This window comes from Rhea pennata, chromosome 22 (genome assembly GCF_028389875.1).
Source record: "Rhea pennata isolate bPtePen1 chromosome 22, bPtePen1.pri, whole genome shotgun sequence".
NCBI classification, from domain to species: Eukaryota; Metazoa; Chordata; class Aves; order Rheiformes; family Rheidae; genus Rhea; species Rhea pennata.
This window is the reverse complement of record NC_084684.1, coordinates 7,550,858-7,576,886: the sequence shown is the minus strand read 5'-3', so window position 1 is coordinate 7,576,886 and position 26,029 is coordinate 7,550,858. Positions and strand designations below refer to the sequence as shown.

At 38.8% G+C, this 26,029-nt stretch overlaps 1 protein-coding gene across 5 annotated transcripts in view; it reads left to right on the top strand.

Moving 5' to 3' along the window:
* Positions 1-3,088: 3,088 nt before the first annotated feature.
* MMEL1 (membrane metalloendopeptidase like 1) overlaps positions 3,089-26,029 on the top strand; it is a 33,070-nt gene continuing 10,129 nt past the window's right edge. For 3 of the 5 annotated variants that reach the window (XM_062593214.1, XM_062593212.1, XM_062593216.1), the window contains exons 1-17: positions 3,089-3,569; positions 3,707-3,870; positions 12,002-12,061; positions 12,904-13,065; positions 13,402-13,482; positions 13,982-14,077; positions 14,721-14,839; positions 15,523-15,588; positions 17,378-17,512; positions 18,130-18,219; positions 18,815-18,951; positions 19,503-19,596; positions 19,843-19,971; positions 20,931-21,029; positions 21,558-21,641; positions 21,918-22,021; positions 24,938-24,996. In XM_062593214.1, the coding sequence (XP_062449198.1) occupies positions 3,520-3,569; positions 3,707-3,870; positions 12,002-12,061; positions 12,904-13,065; positions 13,402-13,482; positions 13,982-14,077; positions 14,721-14,839; positions 15,523-15,588; positions 17,378-17,512; positions 18,130-18,219; positions 18,815-18,951; positions 19,503-19,596; positions 19,843-19,971; positions 20,931-21,029; positions 21,558-21,641; positions 21,918-22,021; positions 24,938-24,996 (1,729 nt within the window). In that variant the 5' untranslated portion in view covers positions 3,089-3,519. Of the gene's footprint in view, positions 3,570-3,706; positions 3,871-5,286; positions 5,331-12,001; positions 12,062-12,903; positions 13,066-13,401; positions 13,483-13,981; positions 14,078-14,720; positions 14,840-15,522; positions 15,589-17,377; positions 17,513-18,129; positions 18,220-18,814; positions 18,952-19,502; positions 19,597-19,842; positions 19,972-20,930; positions 21,030-21,557; positions 21,642-21,917; positions 22,022-24,937; positions 24,997-26,029 lie in introns of those variants that run through there. The other 2 variants (XM_062593213.1, XM_062593215.1) reach the window with 2 other exon arrangements.

Sequence of the window (26,029 nt, the reverse complement as noted above, 5' to 3'; positions counted from 1 at the left end):
TACACACATTTGGTAGCCAACCAGCAGAAAATATTTGAGTATTGATTTTTTTTTGTATACTAATTGACAGTTATCAATTACACTGACTTTCAAAGACAAATCCATTATTTTGAGCAGTGAGTTATGATCTGCAGTCTGCATCTCCCCTACAGTGAAGCAATGGGCAGCATCCAGCCATCATCCTGGGGCCATTCGTTATATTACTGCTAATTTCCTAAGAGCTATGTTGGGCTTTTTAATGTTACTGTATAGGTTCAGACCATCTTCTGTATTTAACAGTACTTTCTACCTCTTTAGACTAGAAGCATGTGCATGTAGACTCATTTCTGTAATAGTGTCTTAAATACTGCTTGCACTCTTCAGAAAGCAAATGCATAGACTGAGGAGACTGTGAGGTTAATAAGCACATTTACCAACATTTTACAGATTTGGAATGTGTGTTTCATCATTCAAACTGCTTAGTGGATTATTTCACTAATACCTGAGAAACAACTCTCAGTCGCAGCTTTTTTAGGTCCAGCACATTTGATTTCATTATCTGCTTTCTGTATATTCTGTATAATATAAGCATCTGAAAGCTCACACTGATTGGGTGGATGTTCATTAGCTGCTACAAATGCTACTAAGTCCATAGACCTTTCTAGTTGTACTAGAAGCCTGTATTGGCTCAAGCTTACTGCTAACCATAGTCCTACAGCTTCCAATTGACTTGGTTGTATTTGCCTGGAAAACACAATGTAAATATACCTAAGACACTTAAACCATATCCTGAATTTGCCAGTCAGTCCAGATTTGAAGCTTAAAAAGACAGAAGCAACTATTCCCAATGAAGTATAGTATCAATAGTCAGGTACCTCCTTTACCTCTCTGCAACAACTGCATACTTTTTGAGATGATTGCTCTGAGTAGTCCACTGCTATTGCTTACCCAGATACTACTGTAGAAAAAAACGTCAAAAAATAATCTAAAATAGGACCTGAAGGAGCATGATAAACTCACTAATCCATTTTCTCCTTTTCCCCCCATTCTTTAACCCAAAACAGACTCAGACTGCTTAAACCATTCCTCACTGGTACCTGTCTGATCACTGAGAACGGAAGCATTTACATTTAGAAATACTCAGCAATTTATTTCAGACCTAAAGTGCAAGACTAAACGAAATACAAAATATCTGTCATCGCTGACTTCCCCATCTAAAGTTCAGATTGACCTAAGATAACCTTTATTAAATGCAAGCCAATGTCATTGCTACACCCAAAGTTCCCTACATTTCCTATTGGAAATGGTACACCTTTTCCTCAGCTCTGCAGGAAGTAAAGCCATTAGAGGTGCAGGAAAGGTTTGTGATATGGTTCCCATTTCCTCTCCCACCTTTTAAAAGTTCTGCAGGACTTTCTTTATGATTAGGGCGATGCTTTTTGTAGGAATCTGTGAGTTTTCTGAGGACGTGAGAGAGATCTATGTCTTTGGTGCACGTGTATGACCTTGATTAAGGCACTTTGGCTGCGTTCAAATTACTTATTATAGATGCCTACTTAGATGTTCATAATAACTCTATCTCTTGATTACCTGGGGAGCTAGGGTCTGTGTACAGAGTAGTGAGCAGTCACATCACTCCTAGCATTCTTAGCTGCAGGGACCACGTTAGTCACAGTGCCTACAACAGGCATCCATAGAAAGAAGTAGGAATAAAGCTCCTAGATTCTCAGGATCTTGACTCTCCATCTGTGAAATGGCTAATGCCGATGGAAGAATAACACCCTTCAGTGTCCAACAGATGTGTTGTAAGATAACTATGTTAAATCCTGTGAGGTGCTCATCTACTGCAACATTATGGAACTAAATTAGATAGACCTTCCTCAAAGCCTCAAAAAATACATTGTATAGTATTAATAAATCTGTTCACCAGTCAGGAAGATTCACATGCATAGGAAAATAACCTTGTGCTAGAGGTGGAACTCCCTGAAAAAAAATATGAGAGATCATTTAACTCTAATTAATTGTGTAACTCTGTCCTAGATAACCTTCCCTTCTGTGGTTATTTTTCACACATGGACACCCAGCATCCGCAAGCACAATGAGAATATAGCATTCAAGTGTGAGAATATAGTCTTGTGCATCCACTTTTTCAGACTATTGTCTTCTTACACTTCTCTTCAGATGGAGGAATCAGAATAGCTTCCTTCATATTTGACAGAAGCCTAAAATGTAACATGACCCTGAAACAAAGGCAAACACTCAGAGAGATTTTGAGGCGGAGTGCTGACTAGAGGAGGGGGCTCAGAATCCAGGCAGAAGAGATTGGCATTCATTGCTTTTTTCCTACCCCATTCAGGGAAGCAGGTCTGTGCTCTTATTCTTGGAACATTCTATGTGTACATTCCCAGTAAACAGGATTGCTGCAAAGAAATCCCTACTCTGTCCTCAGCATTTCCTCCTGAACACACACAGAACTCAGTGTTGGTGAAGTGCTCAGGTCAAGAGAGGTATCAACCTTAAGATTTATATAGTGTTAACTTTGGCAGTGAAATACACTGGCTCAATAAAGCAACCTACAAGGGAAAAACAACCTCCTACTCCCTTCATTCCAAAGTTAATTCTGGATATGACTATAAATTAAAATAAAATAAAATCCAGAAGAAATCATATGCCCATTCTGCCCTTGCTTTTACTGCCCTTCACAGCTGTTACCTAATAATTTTCCAAGTAGCTGTACACAAGAATTCTGTGCAAAAATCCATATGTCAGTATTTTTTCAAACAAGAAGCTATTTGCATGTATTTCACCCAAAACCTTCCAGCACAGCCAGAGTGAGAGGATTTCAATAGTTTTGTGCCTCTCTGACTTCACATTCCTTCTGTGAGCACAACAGCCAAATAATCTGGTGGCTAAAATGAAATAGATTTCAGAAAAGCTAGAGGAAACTTAGCAGAAGCTGCAGCAGTGTAGCTTGTGCTGCTTGCAGACTCAGAGTACATAGCCTTCAGTCTGCCTCGGTGATGCAACCTCTCCTCCCCCTGCTGCTCAGGAGCAGTTGCTTGAAGCTAGGAATTGCACAGAGCTGAGCTCAGAAGTTTGGGCATGGCTCTCAGAAGACCGAGAAGCTGGAGGTCAGAAGCTGAAACATATTCTGGGAGTCTTCTGCATTCCAAACCCTTCATCTCGGCTAAGGGCAGAGCAGACACAGCTTGAAGACACTGACAGCTCTTTTTGGATTCTATTACTGTTAACAGAGCCCAGCAGAGCTACTCACATCCACAGAGGAAAAGAGGAAAGTTTTTTGAAAGAGCAAGATACTGGAAATCGATACTGGAAGAAGGCAGTCTTTCTCCTCCTTCCCCTTAGGGGACTGGCTTTTGGGAAAGGAGCTGCCCAACCTGGTCATGAGACTTTTTCACACTTCCCAAAGAAAGCTCTTCAAGTTATGACACTGCACCACAGAGAGCCTAGGATAGTGTAACCCAGAGCATCACCCCTAGCAACATATCCTGAGTGCAATCAATCCGGTAGGCACAGGAGATGGAGAATGAGGTTGGCAAATCTGTGGACAATCAAATGGACAAATACATGTAATAATCTGGAAATTTTCTTTGTCTGTCTTTGCTTTTATTCTGCTTCCTTTTTCTCCCTGATTTGTCATGCTTTTACCCCTATATTGATTTACCTGCGCTGTTAATGATTTCTTACCCTCCCCTCCTCATTTTAGAGTTACAATAATGGGGAAATCAGAAAGTCAAATGGATATTGTGGAAAAATCAACAAAATCTGGAAGGCAATCCTGGAGCTTTGTGGCAATCGGTCTGGCTGTCTTGCTGCTCATTATGACTTGTGCAGCAGTCACCCTGGTGATCCTGTATGCCAACAGCAGAGGTAAGGAACCTGTGAATAATTCCCCTCCTCCCCTTACAAACAACATGTAAGGCTTTCTGCAGAGCTAAATGAAAACAACAGGAAGAAGGTGACCTCACTTATGTGAGGGACTTTACTATCTATGCCTGGTTCAAGTTCATGCACAGAGATGATTATGTTGGATTTGTGTGATGCAAGAGTCAGGTGTTTTAGGATTTCTGTGCATTTTATTGAATCCAACACTGCTTTGACAAAGATAAAAACCATGTTGCACTAACATGGCAAAGTGTATGTGTATGTGTGTGTGTGTAAGGTTTAAGATGTCCGTATTTTGTAGAAGCCTGAGTCTAGATTTATTATAGCCAGAAGTTATAAAGCAATAATTGCTTAGCAGATCTACATGGGAGATTGCTTATTACAATGTGAAAGCTTTTTCTTAAATGTCAGCGAGCTCCTGGACAGAGAGATACCTTACTTTATATTACATTGGATTATTTCAGTTCTAGTGACATATAGTTCAGTGACTTTCAAGCGAATGTCTTGCCTGGAACCCAACAACAAAGCATATTTCTTCCAGGTGTTTGCCTAAATATGTTATCTGGAGAGTATGCTTACTCCCCAAACTAAGTTTTTCACTAGCACATCAAATGCAAAGTCCCTTTTAAAAAATCTTTGAAGCAATAAACAGGATTGGTAGCAGCACCTGCCTGATGTTTGTGATTTCCATGAATGCCTCTTGGTTTCAGAGCTTTGTTGAAATACTAGAGAATAAAATCAATGTATTTGAATAGCAAAACTAAAGCAAGGCACTGTTTTCTCTTTACATTGTCTCTGCATCTCCTGCCTGCAGTGAACTGTTTTCTTCAGCACTTGTAAGTGCACCAGCACTGCACATTTCCAAGTATCAATTCATGAGAAAAGCCATTTTTATTGTTTTCATTCCTGTGCTACCAGCAATTGAATGTTATAAGCATTTGTTCCAATACTAGAACAAATCTTTGAGTATTCAGATATTCATAATAATTCAGGTATTTATAATACTCTGCAGAAAGTTCCTTATATTTATTCTATTACCCTAGGAGACAGAAGGGAAAAAAAAATCCCTGGAGCTAGGTCCTAGAGTAGGAATTCCTTTACCAAAATACTGAGCTACGCTGACTTCTGTTGCATGGATCCATGAAGGATTAGAGAAATCTGCTCTACATCTTGCTCCTTGGATTCAGGCAAATCAAAATTCAGACAAGATTATTAAAATTTACCCAAATGTAACCCAAATGTGGGTTTCATCCAAAATCCATGGGAAAAGTCTGTTCTCCCTCAAAAAATAAGCCACTGCAAGTGCTTTTTCTTTTTCTTCTTTTTTTTTCCTGAAAGGTGTATCTGAGAAAAAGCATTTCCAAAATGTAAACATTTTGTAGGCTTGTATGAGCTGCTGTTAAAATTTCCTTGGGAAATGACAGACGGACATTCCTTAGCACAATGTAAGTACGTGCAAAATGATAGTGTAACTGATAACCTGCTTGTCCTGTTCAGTGTACAGCTCCTCCTGGCTGTTTTCTCATGCCTTACATAAAGGACTTCAGCACTGCCCTAGAGTCAGTTTCTCCCTCTTTCAATTCGTATTTAGGTATACACAGTTGAACTGCTACAACAGGAGACACTGAGATGTAGTCATACCCCAGAACAGCCACTAGCTTTACATAATTCACAGGTAGGAGTCAGGCAGCAGGAGCTTTAGTCTACACCATCTTTTAGATGAATATAGTGCCTATATACATATTCTAGTCTAAGAAACTGAGAAAGCAGGAGCTCTTCGGTGCATCCTGTGGATGTTCAAATGCAGAACAGGAACAATTTTTCTACCCTGAGAAGTTTTGTCAAAGTCTCCACTCTTTTCTGTTTTGAAGCTACATTTAGGCCCATACTCAGCACTCGGTTGAAAGGCTGAAATCTCTCTTAAACTTACCGAAAGATTAGTGATTTTTGCTCAAAGCTTGGCAGCATAAATGTAAGTCCCACATAGCAATAGAAAATGCAGCTAAGCAGCATTCTTGTGACTAAGAACGTTACCTTCAGGATTTTTCTATTTCTAATTTCACTCAAATGTTAGTGTTGGAAATGTAAATGGGACATTGGATTGCTTATTAAAGGCTGATTCAGCTCACAGAGCTCTCCACTCCATCTTCATACATCCTTTATCAGCATGGTACTAACCATACAGGCTCCTAAAAACTAAAGCTATTTAGCTAATGGAAAATTAAAAGGATTAGCTCTCCTGCCTTATGTTCTCTCTCTCTCTCTCTTTTTTTTTTTTTTTTTTTTTTTTTTTTTTTAATATATGAATGTATATATAGAGTTTGTGTTTCAGGGAGTATATTTTTTGTTCTGATTGCATAATAGCTTACAGAAGAGTGTCGTGATGCACAGCCTGGCCCTCTGGTTACAGCAATAATACATGTAATATACGTTAATAATGAGCATGGTTTTATATATATACCCAGATAGCAAAAACACTGCAGCTCACACAGCAATGCAATTATACTGTTCTAGAAGCAGTTCTAGAACAAGGGAATTTGGGCCCTCCAAAGAAGTTTTCATACCCCAAAAGACATGGCTAAATAAGCTAAAAGGAAGCGCAGTAACAACAGCAGAATAGTATTTGGGTGAACACAGAAAGGGAGGCAGTCATTCATTTTTCAATCTAAATACACCACAATCTCTCTTTCCATCATCACCCACACATATATCTTGGCAGCCTTTTTACAGCGCTCTCTATTCCAAAGCATTTACAGCTCAATAAAAAGGTTTACATTCCCACCTAATTGCCAGTCTTGTCTACTTGAAAGTCAGATTATTTATTTAGTTGATTTTTTTATTCACTTTCTGGCTTCCAAGGCTGTAGAATTTCTCACAGATAGTAGATATTTTGTTTGCACTCCACAGGTTGTCACTGTTCTCATCTATTATTGAGGCTGTCATAGAGCTAGAGGGCCTGCTCATGCACCTAGACCCTATCCTGTTAAGCAATGAACAGACAAAGAACAGAAATACAACCCCTACTTGAAGGAGCCTATACCCCTGGGGAACATCTTGTTCTGGGAGTGGATTTCACAAAGACACGTTATGCCCTTGTATTTCCTGTGCTTTGAATGGAATAAATGTACACTGAAGAATGAGTTCACAAGAGCATGCTGAGGGCAAAACCTAAACTGGGCAGTAGCACACTAAGAAGAGGCTGGGGCTAAGCTCTGCCTTGTTTCCTAGACTGGTGCCTTGTGATTCTTTGGCTCTGTAAATGTTTATTAATAAGGCATCTCTGCAACAGAGATGGAGAATTTAAAGAAGTGGTGGCCAACACAAAACTCACAATGAAATTACATTGAGTGACAAGACTCTTCAGTTTTACTTGGGTGTAGCTATGTGAATATAAAACCAATGGGAATGAGAGGAAACACAGGACCTCAGAGTGGGTAGATATTCAAAGTCTGCTGATCCTTGCCTGAAATTCTAATTCCGTCTCTGTTAGCCATACTTACACATAGACTGTAGATAATAATTCCTTAGAAAGGTTGAAGAAAAAAGAAAGCATTTTGTTAACGAGACAGTTTGAAGATACTGCTATCTGGTAAAGACAATCCTCTCAGAGAAAAAGAAGCTAAATTCAGCAGTTACATTATTAGTTGCAAGCAGTTCTCTGCTGTAATAGCAGCAAAGGCAGTCTGCAATGTTGACAGCACTTCTGCAGATGAGAACTGTGTGAGAAGTTGATAAAGTGCTGAAAGGTGAAGCTCACACTTGACTGCTTGATGACAACTGTGGATCTAATTGTTTCGATGTGTGCCGACCCAAGCCATCTGTAATCCTTAAAAAACACGGTGGCAAAATACTAAACACAGTGTACTTCAGAGACTTTATAGTGTGATTTGCTTGTGTTTTGTTGTCTAAAAAGAAACTTCACTAAGGCTGAGAAAAGCAATGAAGGACTTACATGTTAAAAAAAGGGGGCATTCAAAAGATGAACTGCTAAAAGGAGTTACAGTGCTTAGAGTGTTCAGGAAATTATTCCTGTAATCTCCTGCTGACCAGTAAATGTAATACTGTTCTATAGCTTCCTCTAAAGCCAAGTTAAAACGGTGGGATTTCCTACAGTGAATCTGTTGGGGTCTGAAGCAGGTCCCTGCTGAATTCTGCTATTTTGCTGGAGAGCAGTTGGCCACTCCTTTTATTTAGCTAGATTAAAGCTTACCCTCTGTTGTCAGTCCTCAGATGGTGCTCTGTCAGGTGCTCTGTCAGATGAGGATATAGTCTTCAGGCTGCAGAGGGTTCATTGGCTCTTTTCTCCTTACAAGACTGCAGAAAGTAGTATGGCTTGCTTGATGGTGTAAACACAAGGTCGACAAAGCTGAGCTCCTGAATTTTCTTAGCCACAGAAGAACCTAGTACTCTACAAGTAGTTCCAGTGATGATATCTTTCTGGCCCATTTCTGTTCTTCCGACTTCTGTCCTTGATCACTTTAAAAAGTGTGTCCAATAAAGGGTATCTATGAAGAGAGAGGTGGGAAAGTTGAATGACTGATTTTAAGACAGAAGAAAAATATTGTAAGAGGTTGGATTTTGAAATGGCACAGCAACAGTCTGTGCTCAGAGTGTATATGCTTCATCTTGGACCATAAACCTAGAAATAAAGCCCCTACTGCATACAGGCATCTGTGGGTAAACTTAATACTTACTGAGACTGCCAAATGAGATTCTCTGGAAGACAACTTAACTTTAACTCTCAGACAACTGCATACTGTCCTTGCACTTCTTTCCAATACTCACTTATCCTCCCTCCAAGATGGACTGAAAAAATGGAGAAATGCCTTCCAGAGAATCTCAAGTTTGATATGAGAGGGGACAAGTTTTGATTCCCCACAAACTCTTCCACCGAAATGTTTACTTTCTGTGCATCAGGGGGAACATGGAATTCAGGACTGAACAAATTGTACTGATTTTCCCCTGCTATAGATTGCTGTCTTTATGCCTTACCTCAGTGTCAAACATGAGCTCATGCCTCACTGTTAAGAGTTTATGCTCAGAAATTTCATATTACATCCACCTAAATCCTGCTAAATATTTACTTTGTTTCGGTTTTTAGGTTTTATGCAACATTGTTTAACCCATAAGTTATCCTCCTCAACTCTGTACTTGCAGCAGCTTTTTTCTGTGAATATCAAAGCAGGAGTCTCTATTTATGTCATTATGGCTGAACCTGTCACCAAAATTTAACCAGCAAGAAAAACAAATATAAAAATAAGTGCGTATGTTTATACTGAAAACCAAGGGGTTGTTCTCTAGCAAAGCAAGTTGAGAATGTGAAGTTCAGAGAGTAGTCCAGGCAAGACATTCAAAGGGTGCATTTTACATTTCTGTTTCTAGTTATTTGAGGTTCAAGTGGTGCACTGACAAAGCCTCAGTCAAGTGAGCAAAGACCCAATAAATACATTGTGAAGTAAAACAGGGCAGCGGTGGTCATATCTCATACAGAGTCAGGTTGGCTTGGATCTTTGTCAGGAATGGTACTGAGGCATAAAAGAGATAATTGATAGAAAAACAAAGGAGCCACTTTTCAAAGTAAACTGAGCCTCTCACCAGCCATTTTTAATTATCTGTTTTTGTGGCATAGTTTCAGAGCTCTGTATGTGCGACCAAAGTTTCAAAACAGATTTGGCTTCCCTGCTTATACAGCTCAGTTACATTTTCCTGATCACAAAGGCTTTTTGAATGAGGGCAGTTAGAATCTTGTTGACAGCACTTTGGTAACAGAAACTGAAGTTGTACATTTTCAGGGTATATTAAAGGGAGAAGCTTTGATTAAAAAAGCTTCAGATAGATAGGTTCTGTCTGGTGCCGGAGAAATGATGGAAGAAATGCGGCATACTTGTAGTGCAGCCTTGCCCTCTACTATTTCCCTTTTATGGAAAAATTCAGTATGGCTGTGAAATCTCTAAAAGGAGTTTTTTTTCTTCATTGGAAAGGCCGTGGGCTGCTTTTTTTGGGGGGTGGGGTGGGAGTGGGGGTGGGGGAATTATTACAGTTTAGGAAAGTTCTCCAAAAACTGGGCTTACTTTCATCCTGTAGAAAAACGTAAAACTTCTGTATGTGAAGCTTTGAATTATTACAGATATTTTGCTCACCCTAAGCTGAGATTGCTAGCCATTAAACCGTAATAAGGCATGCAGTTATTCTAATTCAGATCTACCCTCACACAACACAACAGCACTGAATTAAACCCTGAATGTTACATTCCCAATCACAGTGGGGGCTTTTTATGTTGTTTCCACTGAAGAACTTCAAAGCCCTCTTTTCTTTCCTACTTTTTTTTTTTTTGTCTCTGAATTACTGTAATCTTGTTTGCTGTCATGTAAAACACTTGTTTTCACTGGAAGGATTTTTTTTGAGTAACTTTTCTGCATGCACTCTAGTGCAAGGGTATTTAAAAAAAAGTTTAAAAACATGGTGATCCTATTGGCAGGTGGTGGTGGCAGGTTTTTTCTTTTCCAGTGTGGATGGAAGTAGTGCTCTATCTATCATAACAAAGTAGATATTGAACTATTCCATTTTCACAGATGGGAAATTAAGACAGCAAAATTAATTTTCTTGTGCTCAGGTCCAAGGCCACTTATCATGCTGGGATTCCTAGATTCCACCCATCCCGGTTCTATAGCTAAAGACACAAAAAGAAATGACATGACCAGCATCACAAATACATTCAGTTGAGTAATCTGCCTAAAAAAATATGCATTCATGTACCAAGGCCTCAGCAGCAGTTCACAGCAGAACTCATGGCTCTGAATTCACAGCAAGACTGTATGTATCACTACATTCAAACTCATAATAGTACCTTTAGTATAAAGGACCAAGCGTTAAGAGCTAGGCACTTCTCCGGTTCCAGTTTCAGCTCACCAAAGATGTATTCGCAGCCCACAGGCTTTTTGTTTAGCTTCTTTACTGAAAGAATTTCACAGACAAGACTGAATGGTCAAAAAGAGAAAAGGACACCTACAAGTTACACCTCTCAGCTTCTGCTGGAAAGAAGAGACAGACAGATTCATTTCCCTGTGTAATACAGGCACACATATTTCATTTTCAGAAGTTACAGCAAAATGTTTCTACGGAGGTTTCATTGACTGCTATTTCTCAAGCTCCCTCTTACTCTCCTTCTATCACTCCCTCTGTGTGGGCAGAAACTGGCAAATCATAAAGGTCTCTGGAATTCCTAAGTTTGATTGCTTTCAGGCTATTGAGGAAAGTGATAAATCGGGCTCATCCTAGTTCTTAATGGAACAAAATTCCTATTTTATCAAAAAGGTTTGCTTAAGTCACAGCTGCAGTTGCAATACCAGTATGATCATAGCTCTTAGCACAATTTGTTCTACACTTAGTCAGATATGCTTTCTGGAGTCCTGAGTTGCATTGGAATCACTGAAAATTGGCTTTTCAGTTCATCTCACAAGAGGCACAACACAATCTTGAACATGGGTCCACAGTCTCCTAAGGGAGAGCTCTGGTACACACTACTTCACTAGCCTTAAGCATTACTGAATAGGGAACAACCTTCCTGCTGAACAGCAAAGGAGTATCTTTACAGGGCAAACCTGAAATTTTGGCCATGCTGCAGGTCTGTTTTTTTTCACTTTGCTTCAGTTTGATTTTTGTGACTCAGCAGTATGAAATCAGTAATTCAGCTATGAGCTTTTCTACTCTGTTTAAATCTCTCAGTCACTATGGTCAAGAAATAGCTCAGATGTTCAAAGCAACCTAGTATATCGTATAGAAGTTTACATCATACTTCCATTATGTGTCAGAGATCCTGTGAAGACAGTTAGCAGGAAACCATTCTGTTCTTATCCTCCTTCCAGGTGAACTGAAACTCACTGTCAGGACTACTGTAGTACTACTTTCACAGAAATTTTCCTCATAAATCTGAAAAATTACTAAGAAATGTCTTCACAGTTGTCACTGGATCTTTTACTGGCAGTAACATTCATTTGCTCTAAAATTAAACAAATCTGTCCCTAAGGCTGGTGAATGGCTGTTGGTGAATGGCATTGGCAGTAATTTCTTTCATGAACAATTAATTTTATCTGCTTTCTTATTCCTCTCCCTGCAGAAACTCACTATGGCACCAGTTCAGCCAACATATGCAGCACACCTGGATGTGTTACAGCAGGTAATGAGTCTTACTATGAATGATTACTGCAGAGGTGATGTTTTACATGCTGTTAGTGCTACCCAACTTGAATGAACAATAGATCAGGCTCTAAGACTGCATATACTAAAGGAATTTTCTTGAGGAATGAAACTTTCACTTGGGTTAGATACACATTGTTATTATTGTCTTAGGCAGCAAGTTTAGCTGTTCTCTTTTCTTCTCTATTGTATACTTCCTTTGTTGCCAGGAATATCATACACTAAAGAAGTAGTACATTAAATTTTCAGTGCGGTCAACAGTCCTCTGGCTTTAGCCTGAGCTATAAAGATGTGGCTAACCAACATAAGTCATCCATAAAGTAGCACAAAAATCCCCTTAGACATAGTTTTCTCTCAAAGAGAATGCATTGTACACATAGGGCTATTCACCTTCTAATTTTTGGCATCTAAATTGTACACTCCCATGCAATCAAGAGAGGTAAGACTGCAACAGAGGTGTTCTCAGTTGCCCCCTGGAAACACTGACTTCACAGGTAGGTACCTAAACTAGGAGCTCAGGCTGAGAAGGGTGCCTTGCCCAGTCAGCATGCTTATAAGGCACTGTTCCGTGGGAGAACTTCTACTCCCCCATTGAGAAGCTCCCTATGCAAGCAAACTGCCAGATCCAGTGCAAAAGTCTGGCATCAGACACTTCCCTGCATCTATAAATGGAGAATAGGATTCTTGGAGTTTTCACAATGAGAATGAGTCTTATCCAGGATGAGCAGTATATGCAAGGTGCCTTCTTGCTAAGCACCTTCTTGGCAGTTTTTGTTAATTTCAGAGGTTATTGGAACTCAGCTCTCTGATTTTGATATATAGCTGCTAGAATAATTCAGAACATGGACCCAACAACTGAACCATGCAAAGATTTCTACCAGTATGCTTGTGGAGGCTGGCTCAACAGGCATGTTATCCCAGAAACTAGCTCCAGGTACAGCATTTTTGACATCCTGAGAGATGAGCTGGAGATCATCCTGAAAGGTAAGAATGAGATTGCACTGTTTTTTCTCTCTCCTTGATTATGCACTTGTGTTTAGTTTCAGATGTTATTTACTGCACATTATAGAGAGAAATTTTCTAGTCCTTTAATCTCTCCATCTCTTACTACATCAATTTTGTAGAAACATCCTGTTCCCACTAAAATATTAGCCATAGGTGATTTGGTACTGATTTCCGAGAGAGCAAGACAAGCTGTGTGCATGTCCTTCTTCTTGAAACTTTTTTCTGTTAATAGCACCTTTAAGGAGCACTCTAGTTTTACAGTAAAAGATCAAAGCTCTCCAAGACAAAATCTCACTGCAATGGTTCCTTCCCCAGGTGTGTTGGAGACTTCAGATCAAGGGGACAGAGAAGCATTTCAGAAAGCTAAAATACTTTACAAGTCATGCATGAATGAGAGTGAGTCTCTTCTTGTTCCATTGGTTCCATTGAAACTCCACTGGTTTCAATATCAAACCTACAGCTCAAACAAAAATCCAGTCAATATCTGTATAACCCACATGGCCATACCTGGAAAGCTAATACTCATTCAAGTGAATGAAGATGCGTTGGTACATCTATAAGGCTTAGTATATGCATTCTGGAACACCAAAAGAATGGATGGTGGTTATCTACCTCTGTTAACAATGCGAAGCCTTCTCTTCTGAATGAAGAAATGTGCCCCATTTCATTGTTTCCAAAGGCTTTCAGTCAAAATCCCTACTGAAATGAACAGAAGTATTTTCATTGCTTTTCTTAAGACTAGTCCTCTTCAGAGGTAGACAGATGATTTCATGGTTTGCAGATTATTCTCTCTATAACAGATTCAGTTGCGGATTTAATATGTTAAGGACATGACTTATTTTTCTTCATTTTTTTTGAATGAAAAAGAATTCAATATTTGTTTTTCTTCTGTCAGGTCTTATAGAGCAGCGAGATTCATTGCCCCTACTAGAGGTCTTAACGATGGTTGGAGATTGGCCGGTGGCTTCTGCAGACTGGAATAGCACAAAAGGTAATGCTGTGCCCAAAAGAGTTCAGTAGTGTTTAATCAGAATTATTTATTGGGCTAACTAAGATAATGACATTATATTACATCCTCAGTTTTATCTTTTTGTTTGATAAACAAAAATTCAGGATATTGGACACGTTTAGCATGCAGTGATCTGTGTAAGTAAGATACTGTAAACTTAATACCTTTATTAGAAGATCTCATTCATGAGCACTGGACATTTTAAGACGCTTTAGTAAAACTGAAGGATGAATATGAAAAAGGAAAAGAAAAGGAATATAACCAATATAACTTATGTTCTAATACTTGTATATGTTTGCAACACCGTTGCCTAACTAGACAAGGTCTGGGTGATTTATGCTATGTATAGGCATTCGTAAAGTAATCAGTAAATGATTATATATCATTGAAATAGATAATGCCTGTGAGAACACTATCTAGCCATTTCTAGCCACTCCAGGAATGTCCTCTACAAATCAAATATCTTCACATGATGCCCGATCTGTTTTTAAATGATTTCAGCGGTAGGTCTGAAGGCTATACAGCTTAATCAGTCCTGATATAGATACTGATATCTCTATCTATACATGCAGATAGATAGATTGTAGATTGTTGTATAATGTATGTTTTCTCTTTTGTCTCCCAGAGCCAAATTGGAGCATGGAAGAAAAACTCTCCATAATGAACTCCAGATTTAACAAACGTGTCCTGATTGATATGTTTGTATGGAATGATGACCGAGATTCCAACAGACATATCATTTATGTAAGAAAAAAGTTGCAGAGAATTACTTATGTATCCTAAAATCATATTGGGTCATTATTTGCACTGCACGCAGATTAGTTTTCCGTAAATCAGTGGGTATGCACAATACAAGCAAAACGTATACAACAATTTCTACCTCTAGCTGCAGATCTGTCCCAAATTCACATTGGGAGACATCTCATGGTAGCGTAATTTGTTTTAGTGTCAATTAAATCAATGGACCTTTGTTGATTTACATTTAAGGGTTGTAAATTCTTGTGACTTGCAAAATGCTGGTGCAGTGTAATATATAGCAGGACATCGTATGTTTCTAAAATAGGTAAATAAATAATATTTAAGAGCTCATTCATGTATTCTTAGGCATGAAATCTAGCCCTGGAGAGAAGCAGCTTCTTTTCTAAAATGCTCAAATTTATTCTGAAACCTCAGTGATTACTGGAAGATTTGCTTACTAACTCATGCTAAGTAGCCATTCTGTTCCTATCTATAAATTCAGAGAAAGATGATGTAGATTCTATCTCACTCCAGTTTCTAGAAGGCTAAAATTCTCCTTCACTGTTTGGTGAGAGTGTACTCTTGGTCGTTCTGATACTGAAAGGGTGGCATGTGCAGCATTTTATGATGCCTTTCAAGGACCCCTTGACAACACCAGTTCCTGACCAAATGTATGTGATTTCCTTCAGATTGACCAACCTAGTTTAGGAATGCCATCCAGAGACTACTACTTTAATGGGGGCAACTATCAAAAGGTAAGTATTCCATGTATTTTTTTTCCAGAATGCTACTGAAACAGCTTTTATTAATTATCTCTGTGTTTTAGAAAACTCAAATATACCTTCATGTTATGTAACAATCAAAATTAGACTGTGACATTCACAATTACATGGAAGTTGTGAGAGACTATGTTCATGTTGCTTATCTCTGCCAGCAAAACTACTGGGGGAAAGGGAAGGTTGTAAATAGTAAACTGTTGCAAACATAGCTAGAAAATTTATCGGTTTCCAAACTGAAAATACTGCTTTAGTACTTTTTATTTTCTCAGTTATGTCTTGCTAACAGAGAAAATTTGAAATCTAGCATTAAACTAATTTTCCTAACGTGAATAGAAAGGAAAACAGAGAAACAGCAGTCAGCATTTCAGACTGTTTTGTCTAGTGGTTGTAAAGATAGATCTAAAATTCAGTGAGACTGGTGGGAGTCTTTCCACTGACTTCAATGTATTTGAATATTTTTCCAAATATAGTCTAAAATATAATGCTATGAAATTTTAATGGGATTGTGTTCTAACATCTTCCTCTTGACTACCTTTGTAAACTGTCATTTTTTGTGTATTTTACATTATGAGACAGATTAACAATCTCCACATGTAGTTGCATTGGGAACAGCAGAGAGCTGCTCTGAAGTCTGCTAGTAGCTGCTGGAAGTAGGATTCTGTTCTGCAAGTTTCACTTTTATAGTAACAGTTATATTAGAAAGCAGAGATATTTATGCATCTATGGATGCAAGTCAGATTTACAAGTACTTGTGCAAGCAAACAAATAGTATTTAATGTATTTTAAAGTTGAAGCTATAAAAAGGGGGAGGGGGAGCGCTAAGGATTTGTTTTTAATCCTAATGAATAAAGAGGAGACACAACCCCCTTTTATTTGCTATTTAACAGCTCACTTCCCATAAATAATGAACCAAACTGATGACCTATACTCCCCCTGTGCTTAGTCCAGCATCTTTTGGCAAAACTCCTACGGAGGCCTGTGGGAGTCTGGCCTGATTACGGCCTCAGCATTCAGCCTAAAAACATAAATCATTATCATGTAACTGTCCAGACTCCATTTCACAACAGTTACTGCGTTTATCTGGGTTCCAAGGCCTATGGAGGAGGAAAGAATAATCGATAATATTAAACCTTCCTGTATCAAAAAACTGTACTCCCTCAGCAGACAAATATCTTTTCAAGGCCCATCTTGAGGCATAACTCACAGCTCTGCCTTCCTAATAGAAATAAAGCAAAGGCATCACTGGAAACCATGAGACAGAGCTTTTTCTTTCAGCCACTGAAAACAAAGGATTTGGAGGATTTCTATTTTTACTATCAGAACTTTAAACTTTGGGGTTTTTTACCCTGATATTTTAGCTAGGAGGTATCACTACTCCCACAGTGTGTTTCAAAGCACAGAGCTTTTGTACTTGCTTGAGTAATAATTTTAATGCAGAACTCCAGGGAGCTGGATTGCATAGGGAAACAGTGTCACTTTCACTACATATTTAGAAACTGGCAATGACACTGTGATGAGGATGAACTGAGGTCCTAGGTATTGCAGTAGTATCCAGTATAGTAGAAAAAAGGCAGGAAAATGGAGTGGAGAGGGTTGCATTGGAGATAAGGACAAAGGCTGTGCCGTGTCATTGGCACTGACCGAACTTTTCCACAGGGCCCTGTAAAAGTTAATAACATGAATTGACTGCTGAATGAAGCGTGAGAGACAGGATACTTTTTCCTCGTGATGCTAGTTGCACAGGCTTTATTTCCTGTGTGTGCAGGTCAGAGAAGCTTACCTGCAGTTCATGATCACCGTTGCCAAAATGATCCGAGAAGACAAGAATATGTCTAAAGATGATTCTTTTGTCCAAGAGGAAATGGCAAAAGTTATGCAGCTTGAAACTGAGATTGCAAATGTGAGTACAGAAATTAAGAACTTGAGGGAATGCATGGGGAAAAAAGTCTCTTGTGCTCTTTTGTGCAGAACTTTTCAACACAGCACAAAACTTGCAGCTTAGAACAGAGCAGGAGGAAGGAGACTTGCTATGGCTTGAGTAGCGCAGCAATCAGAGCTTCTGTATGTCTATAATTATGTCTATAATTATTCCTACCGTATACACTTTTACTGTGTCTCTTCTAGTTCCAGCCATGCTTATTCTTGGGAACTTGCTAAAGCTGGATAACCTACCTTCTGCTCTAGCATGCATTATGGTAACACCAGAGCTAACTTCCTTACATCCTCGGTAATTTAAGGTGCTGTAGACTTCTAAAAGCATTGTCTTCCATCCTGAAGAAGGTGGAGGGAATCTCTTGGCTCAATGTACTCCTGAAAATTCTTGATCGTGGGGCATGAATTGATATACTGAAATGTAGAAAGCAGTACAGGGTACAGTTAAATGAGCTTTCTTTCCAAAAGAAACTGGTTTACTCTCAGTATTGTTGAAGTGTGTATATGTGCATGTGCATTCATGTGATTCATGCCATTGACACTTGTGTCAGTTGATTCTAGTAATAACCTTGTGAATATCTTCAGGCAACTACCCCTGCAGAAGAAAGGCATGATGTGACCTTGTTATACAACAAAATGACTCTAAAAGAGCTACAGGAAAAGTTTGCATTGAATGTAAGTGTTTAATGAGCAGTCCACTATTCTCATCCTTCTCTTAGTATCATGTCAATTGGAAATGGCTTTGTGAATTCATCAGTGATGCAACAAAAATGGATACAAAAATCATTTCAATTTTTAATCTTAACCATCTTTTTGAAAGCATTTTTTTTACTAAAAAAACAATGCAGCTACAGCATTTGCTGTATTTTTTCTTTCTTTATACCAAGTAGGAAATGAAATCCATGAATCCCAAGGAAAAAGAAATGCTTGAAAGTCCTATGCATAGAAGAAATAAGTGAATCACATCTTTGGTTCATAGGAGCTCCAAACCAAATTCTGGAAATAACATGGCCGAGCTTCCAAATAATCAGTTAACATAAATTGGAACACAGTAAATTCTTCCAACGTGATACTCTGAGAGCAGCTGGACCTCAGTGCTTCTAGAATAATAAGCAAAGAAAGATGTGTATATGCAGTAGGCTTGCTCTACTCACATTTGGGTTCTACTGCTAACAGTAGAAAGTACAATCCTAGAGATTGTAGAAAGGCATAACAATTACGAGGCATTGAAATACCTGGCATCCATGTATCTGTCTCTTCCTCTGCCTAGGAGTTTAACTGGACCTTCTTCATCCAAGGTGTAATGTCTTCAGTAAGTGTTCAGGTCTACCCAGAAGAGGAGGTGGTTGTATATGGCATGCCCTACCTGCAAGAGCTCAAAGCAATTATCTCAAAGTACTCAGCAAGGTAAAGAAACTGGGGAAGATCTAGGGCAAGAGTCACAGAAGTATTGTGAAAATGTGAATTACTGGGCCCACCTTCTAGTTCTACCAGTTTATACTAGTTTCTGAGAAGAGATCTTACCACTTCATTGTAAAACAGGGGTAATGCTTCCCTTTCTCTGAAGAGCACTGGAAGAAAAATTCCATTCATGTCTCCTAAGATCTCATGTAATAAGCATCTCATCTAGTTGTTGAATGCTTAGAAAAGGTTACACTGAAATAGAAAATGGGGCATAGGGTTTAACTCTTTTTACATTCTAGAAGGGAAAAAGTGGGAAAATAAATAAGAAATTTAGTCCCTAAACAAACCAGGGAACATGGTCCTCACTCTGGATGCCTTTACGATTAACCAGCCTGTGCTAAATAATAGCAGACACCTGTAGATGCTATGGAACTGATGACTGGCAGCAATTGCTTGCTTTGTCATCTCCATTCGGAATTAATATTCCTCTCCAACTGACTGCACTAGAGTTGATTTTTAAAGGGAGTTAAACTCAGCTTTGCTTTTCCACACAGCACCATCCAGAACTACCTCATTTGGCGACTGGTAATTGATCGAGTCAGCAGCCTGAGTCAGCGTTTCAAGGATGCTCGGGCCAGCTACCGGAAGGTATGTTTTTCCTCTTCCTAAAGAGACTATAGAGTAGTACTGAAGGAGACTCTGTCATCAAATCCAGTTCTTGTCAATACAATGACATCGTTATGTCATGGAATCCCAAAACATAAATCTGAGAAAACGGCAATCACAAGAATGGAAACCTTTGTCTTAGGTTAGCCTCCTATTTAGGCCACTTGGCAGAGGATCTGGAAGAAAGTTGTATAGGCAGAATTAATACTGTGATGTTATATACTCCAGGCACTTTATGGGACAACAGTGGAAGAAGCCCGCTGGAGGGAGTGTGTGAGTTATGTCAACAACAACATGGAGAATGCAGTGGGAGCGTTGTATGTCAGGGAGACATTTGCTGGTGAGAGTAAGAGGATGGTATGTAGTTTACCCTTAATGCTATTGTACGCTGTTCATCTTACCCAACCCCCCTGCTCAAGTAGGGTCACCTAGAGCAAGTTGCCCAGGACCTTGTCCATATCTTCAAGGATGCATTTCTATTATTTCCTTTATATGCAGTGAAGATGGAGTATAGTTTCCAAAGACATCTTTAATCAAAGTCATCCTGAAGGGCAAGAACCATGAGCTCAGGCTGTGGGGTGCACAGTCCATTTAGCTGCCTCCTCACAGGGTTCTTCATTTCTAAAAGTTTGCTGTTGGGACACTTCATAAGAGAAAAGGCAACAATGAGTGAATGGCAAAAAAAATTGAACATTACAGAGCCAATGTTTCTGGAACTACCTCTTCTTGTTTTGTGGGAACCTCTGTATAAAAACTCGTAAGAAATATTTATGGCAGTTATTCACCCCTTCTCCTTGCATGTGTACCAACAATGTTGTCCTATTATATTTTCCAGAGAAGCTATTGTTCCTCGGGGCTGGAGGCAAATATTTTGTTCCTATTGTTCAATATTCTGATCAGCATTAGCAGGATGTTTTCCACTTATGAAAAGTACTCCTCTGCTTTTTGCAAGCACAATGTATTCCATCAAGAACAAAAAAAATATGGGCAGCCACATGATGATGTAACTTTGGTCAAATTCCCTGGAAAAAAATAACAAAATTAATGTATAAAAATTAGTTTTCTCTATTTCAATCAATATTTCCCTTGCTTCCACATTAGTACCTCCAGTTAACATCTCACAAATAAAGAGTGTCCATCAACCAGGCATTATAAGGCAAAAGAACATATTTGGGATGCTCTTTTAAATGCTGAGTACTATATTTTAGAACAAAAAATAAGGGACATCAGCTTTCAGTAGGAAGCCTTTCACCCCTTTAGCTGTGTCTGGAGAAAATAGCATGTAGATGATTAAGTTCTTACTGCCTCTCTTTTAGGTCAGAGATTTAATAGACAAAATCCGTGAAGCGTTCATTGAGACCCTAGAGGAGTTACAGTGGATGGATGAGACATCTAAAGAAAAAGCTCGTGAAAAGGTCAGAGATACCGGGAAATTTCAGTATTCTGTTGTAAATATGAAATCTTTGGAATTTTGTAGTATCACTGTTCCCAGTTCCTCTTCAAATGAGAGAAAAAGCACCAGCATCCTATGGACATGATCCTTTGTTATCCATTATCCTATTCAATCGTTGTTTTTCTTAATCTTTTATTAGCTTGCAAACATTTTTATTTCCTTTAATGAGTCTTTTGAGCCAAATTAGAAATGAGGTATTACATGAGGATTAAGCCCAAGTCCTGACATATGGTGCTTTAGCTTCTACAAAACTGCCATAGTGGCTGGACTCACTTGGAGATGGGAGGAAGACTGTATGCTCTCTTCTTTAAAAAAGGCACTATCACTAGACAGTAAGGTGCATTTTATCAAGATCTGAGCACATCAGACATTTGATTCTAAATTCTCACTAACAGGTGAGTGGTCATTGAAAAAGGAATTTGAACCACTGTATGCACTGAAACTTTAAAAAATTACAATTAAGAGGAAATGATAAACTCTTTTCTTGTAGGCAATGGCAATTAAAGAACAAATTGGCTATCCAGATTATATTTTGGAAGATCACAATGAAAAATTAGATCAGGAATATGCTAATGTAAGTATGCTATATGCAGCTCAATAAGTGCATATAATAACCTAAACGTACTGCCTTGCTACTTCAACTAATTTTACCTATGCAGCTGTCAGTTCCAAATGGATGGACAGCATACAAACTTGATTGTGTTGAGTATTTTAAAAATTAATGCCTGCAAAATGCTGACTGTTAAGTGATACATTCCAATCAAAACATTTTTAGAAGATGCATTCAGTGGCACAAGGGATTCCTCTTTCAACACAACTTACTAATCTACAGGGCTATCTTTTTCTCCAGTTAAACTTCAGTGAGCACAACTACTTTGAAAACATCCTGGAAAACCTGAGAGCTGGAGCCCAAAAGAGCCTAAAGAAACTTCGAGAGAGAGTTGACCAAGATATGTGAGTGTCCAGACTGCACACTACATACACATCCTAAGTTCTGAAATAATGGTTAATATGTTTAAGTAATATGCTATGGATAACTGAGAATGCTTATGTTTGTGATCTTTTAATTATAAATTTTTCCCTAAAATTGAAATTTCTTCACTAGCCTGTAGCAGTGAAGGTTCATCCAGTTCTTGCACTCTCTCTAATCCTTCATCAAGCTGCTTCACATTCAAATATTGCATGGAAGCTACTTAAATAAAATCAGTGACACATCTTTCCAGCAACTCAGCAAGGAGGAGGTGAGAACCTGAAGTTAATAACCAGGAGCAAAAAATAAAGCTTAAAATACTCTGGCCAAAATTCTATTGGAAATATGGAAATATCTTGAAGTTGAGCACTGAATCCAGTTCAGTACCATCTTCAGTTTGCAGCATTCAGTGATACCATACTTAAATAGCTACTTTTCAGCCAATCTCTTCACAGCCTGCACGTAGTAAAGTGTAAACGTATTTTTCAGGAATTGTCGTAGGTGCAGTTCTGGCTGCTTCATGATCCCTTCTTTTACTCCCTGAATGCATCCTGAGTGAAGTTTAGGTCTTGTGCCTGTATGTGCCTGGCTCTTGCCTCACAGTTCGCTACTCTTTTTGAGAGAGCCTGAGACTAGCACTTGTTTTAAAACGATTAAATAAAAGTAGCATGTTTATAATTTATAACAAACGGCTCCAAAGTGAGCAGTAAGCACTGCTAGTGAGTAAGAAACATTACTGCAAAGCTTCACCAGGACCACCCCTCCAGTCCTTCAGATGTAGATGAATTCCTGCCAACTCCATGGCAGGAATATATCCAGAAGCCCTGACTTGGTGTTCAACCAAAAAATGCCTTGCAATCTGACCTGATTTCTGAGCCATGAGCTAGCCAGTCTGAATTTTTATTAGTTTAGTTGGTATCCCAACTTGAATACCTCCAACACAGCTATCTGGGAAAGCTATTGCTGAATGCATTAGTGACAGAGACCCTTGTGATGAGAGGCAGAGCAAGAGAGCTAACATCAACTAGATATGTTGCTCACTAGTATGCTCCCGGCCTATGTCCTGCTTCTGAGAAGCAGTGGTCAAGTTAATGGTTGCAAAGCCTGTTTGTCTTTTCTGTTTCTCTTCCTGTGATGGTGGCTATAACTCTCTTGGTGAATAATTCATGAGTAATTAACTGGAAGTTTTTAAGCATTTCTACTGTGTGCTCACATTTTGTGTTTTCTGATCAGTCAGCTAAACAAGAGTATTTTTTTATGCTTCCTCATTACTTTACTGAACCAATACTGAGGCTCTTCATGGCAAAAGTTCTTCCTTAACATTGCTTTTATTCATCCATGAACATTGTTCTGTATCAGCACTGCCTTTTACAGTCTGATGTTGTTGAAAACGTTTGTGGGATTCTTTTAATAGATTTCTCTAAGCTCTGAATTGCGCCTTCTTTGCCTGATAGTATGGTGATATGTCAAATACCAGTAAGTTGCAATTTCTCGTATAATCTGCAAATTATACGAGATGTCTACCCAGAGGCTTGAAAGGCTTCCACAAGGAGACATAAAAACATTAATCACTCCAAATCAGTTTTTAATTAAATTGAAGGAGAGTATACAACTGATATTGTTGATACTACTAGCTAATTATTACAATTAAGAAAAAGAAGCCATTATTCACAGTCATAGACCCTTCTTTCATAGGGAGAAGAGGAAGGGTTAATTATTGCAAGCTACCCAGTCAGCTACAAACATTTCATATCAAGCATGCCAAGGGCAAGCTTATGGACCAAGACAGAATGTATTCTGACAACAGACCGGCTTTCAGATCAAAATCGTCTTGAAAATTTCCAATGGCCTCTTCCAAAACTAGGTTCTGCTCCTGCTGCCTCTCTGTGCATGAGTTAGAGAGGTTAGTGGCAGTATCAGAATGACTTATTCCTGCCACTTTTTCCTGTTCCCAGACTGTGCTAAGCCATCCTCTCTATTCTGCTAGACAGTCTAAGCTTTAAACAGCTTTTCAAAAAATCCTGAAAGAAATGTTATGTATTTATTAAGCAGGGAACTAGATTTAATTCCAGAGCAGTGCACAAGCAGTCATGTCAGGCTAATGGTGGATACAGCAACCAGAGCACCACAAGATGCTGTAGAGACGAGAGGTATGGGAAGAGGACTATCTTGCATTAATGCTGTTGAATATGTAACCTGAGTTTATGACTTCAGACTGTTATTGAACTGTTTCGTAAAGCAGGCTGACTGTGAGTGTTTGAGGCAAATAGAGAAGGAATGGAAGAGAAAGACCAAGAATAAAGAGTTGTTTGAAACCAATAAAGTTTCCCAAAGTGGCTTACTTCAAACAAAAACCATGTATTGAGTTAATACTCATTATCTATGAAATACCTAGATTCCAAATGTAGACTTGCATATTTGCACTTGCATATTTCTGACTGCAGATTTGCAATAATTATGATTTTTTGGTTTTAATTAATATTTTTTCAACAGAAAAGTTTGATCCTATTTTCCAATTTGAGCAATTGCCTTCTGCTCCTCAATGTCCTCTAAATGCCAGTTTTTGTTTTGAATGTAATATTATTCATTTCCTTTCTCCCTAGAATTTAGATGACCTGGTAAACAGCTACCACATTTCACCCTAATGTGACTATTCAACATTGAAGCACAAAAATATATCTTGCTTTAACTTGGATTTCTCTTGCATGAAAGATGCCAATAAATGAGAGATCAGTTATTTCCTGGTATGAGTATCTCCTTATGACTGTGTCCAGTAGCATCCTTCTTCCTGACCCCAATCCTTTCCTTATGTACAACCTGCAATTTTGAATAAGAATAACTCAGCGAAAAGAATGTTTATAAAAATTCATGGTTAACTTGCATTCAATATTTACTTTTAGATGGATCATTGGAGCTGCAGTGGTCAATGCATTCTATTCACCCAATCGGAACCAGATAGGTAGGTTTACAATCATTTTAACAGCTACATGGAAGTAATTAATCATTTGTTGTACCACAAGGGCTTGAATCTGCTATCCAGAGGCAGTCTATCTTCTGCCCTTATGGAAATTCTGAGTAAGGTAGACAGGCTGTTCTGTTTGAGCTGTTGCTTTGTTGATGAATATTCGATTTTTTTCAACCCGGCAGGCACACTTATATTTGAAAACCTGAGACGCTAACTGCTGTTATGAGTGCCAGCTTCAGAGACTAGTGTGCACTCACAGCGTATTCTGGGCTGCATATACTCATGTTTCCATAGTTGTGGAAGTCATATGAGTAGCTCTCCAGTTTGCCATTTGTACAGACAGAACTGAAATTATTTCGGTAAGAGGCACACCAGACTGAAGAAACCTGCAGGATGTCAGACAAGATGTCAGATACGTGAGGTTTTGCAGAACTGCTAGCTTGACCTCTATTGTTCTTAGCGTGCAAAAAGATCTTCAGACGTGGTAAGACATGATGAACCTGTCTGGCTTTATATTCCCCGTGCTCACTGAGCTCTGAGCTAGTGCAGGTAGCCAGAATTAGTAGTAAAAGCTACACCCAGTTCTTCAGCCTTAATGGGAAGGCTCCTGTGGCTTGCTAATGCTATCACATGTCATTTTGGACCTATTTTATCCATGCTGCTTTTGTGCTGACTGTAATAAGCTGTGAGTCAGCTTTCCAGGTGGAAAACTCAAGCCCTGAAGACTGGTTCCCTCTAGAGCTTTGCCCCTACAAACAGTAGGAAGTACAGAAGTATGTGGCTGAAGCTACTTGGATCTGAATATACAAGCCAAAAATCCAAGTATGGCTACCCATGGTAGTGTAGATGTGGGCTAAATCCTATTTCTTCTTATTTCCAGTCTGAAGAAACTGATTTTCCACACTACTTTCAGTACCCTGCTTTCGTCTTACTGCAGTCTGTCATGTTACTCCCTAAAACGGCATGTATAAAATCTGTTATATGGTCAAAAACCTTTAGTCTTTGAATGGAATGCTTGCTATATAAT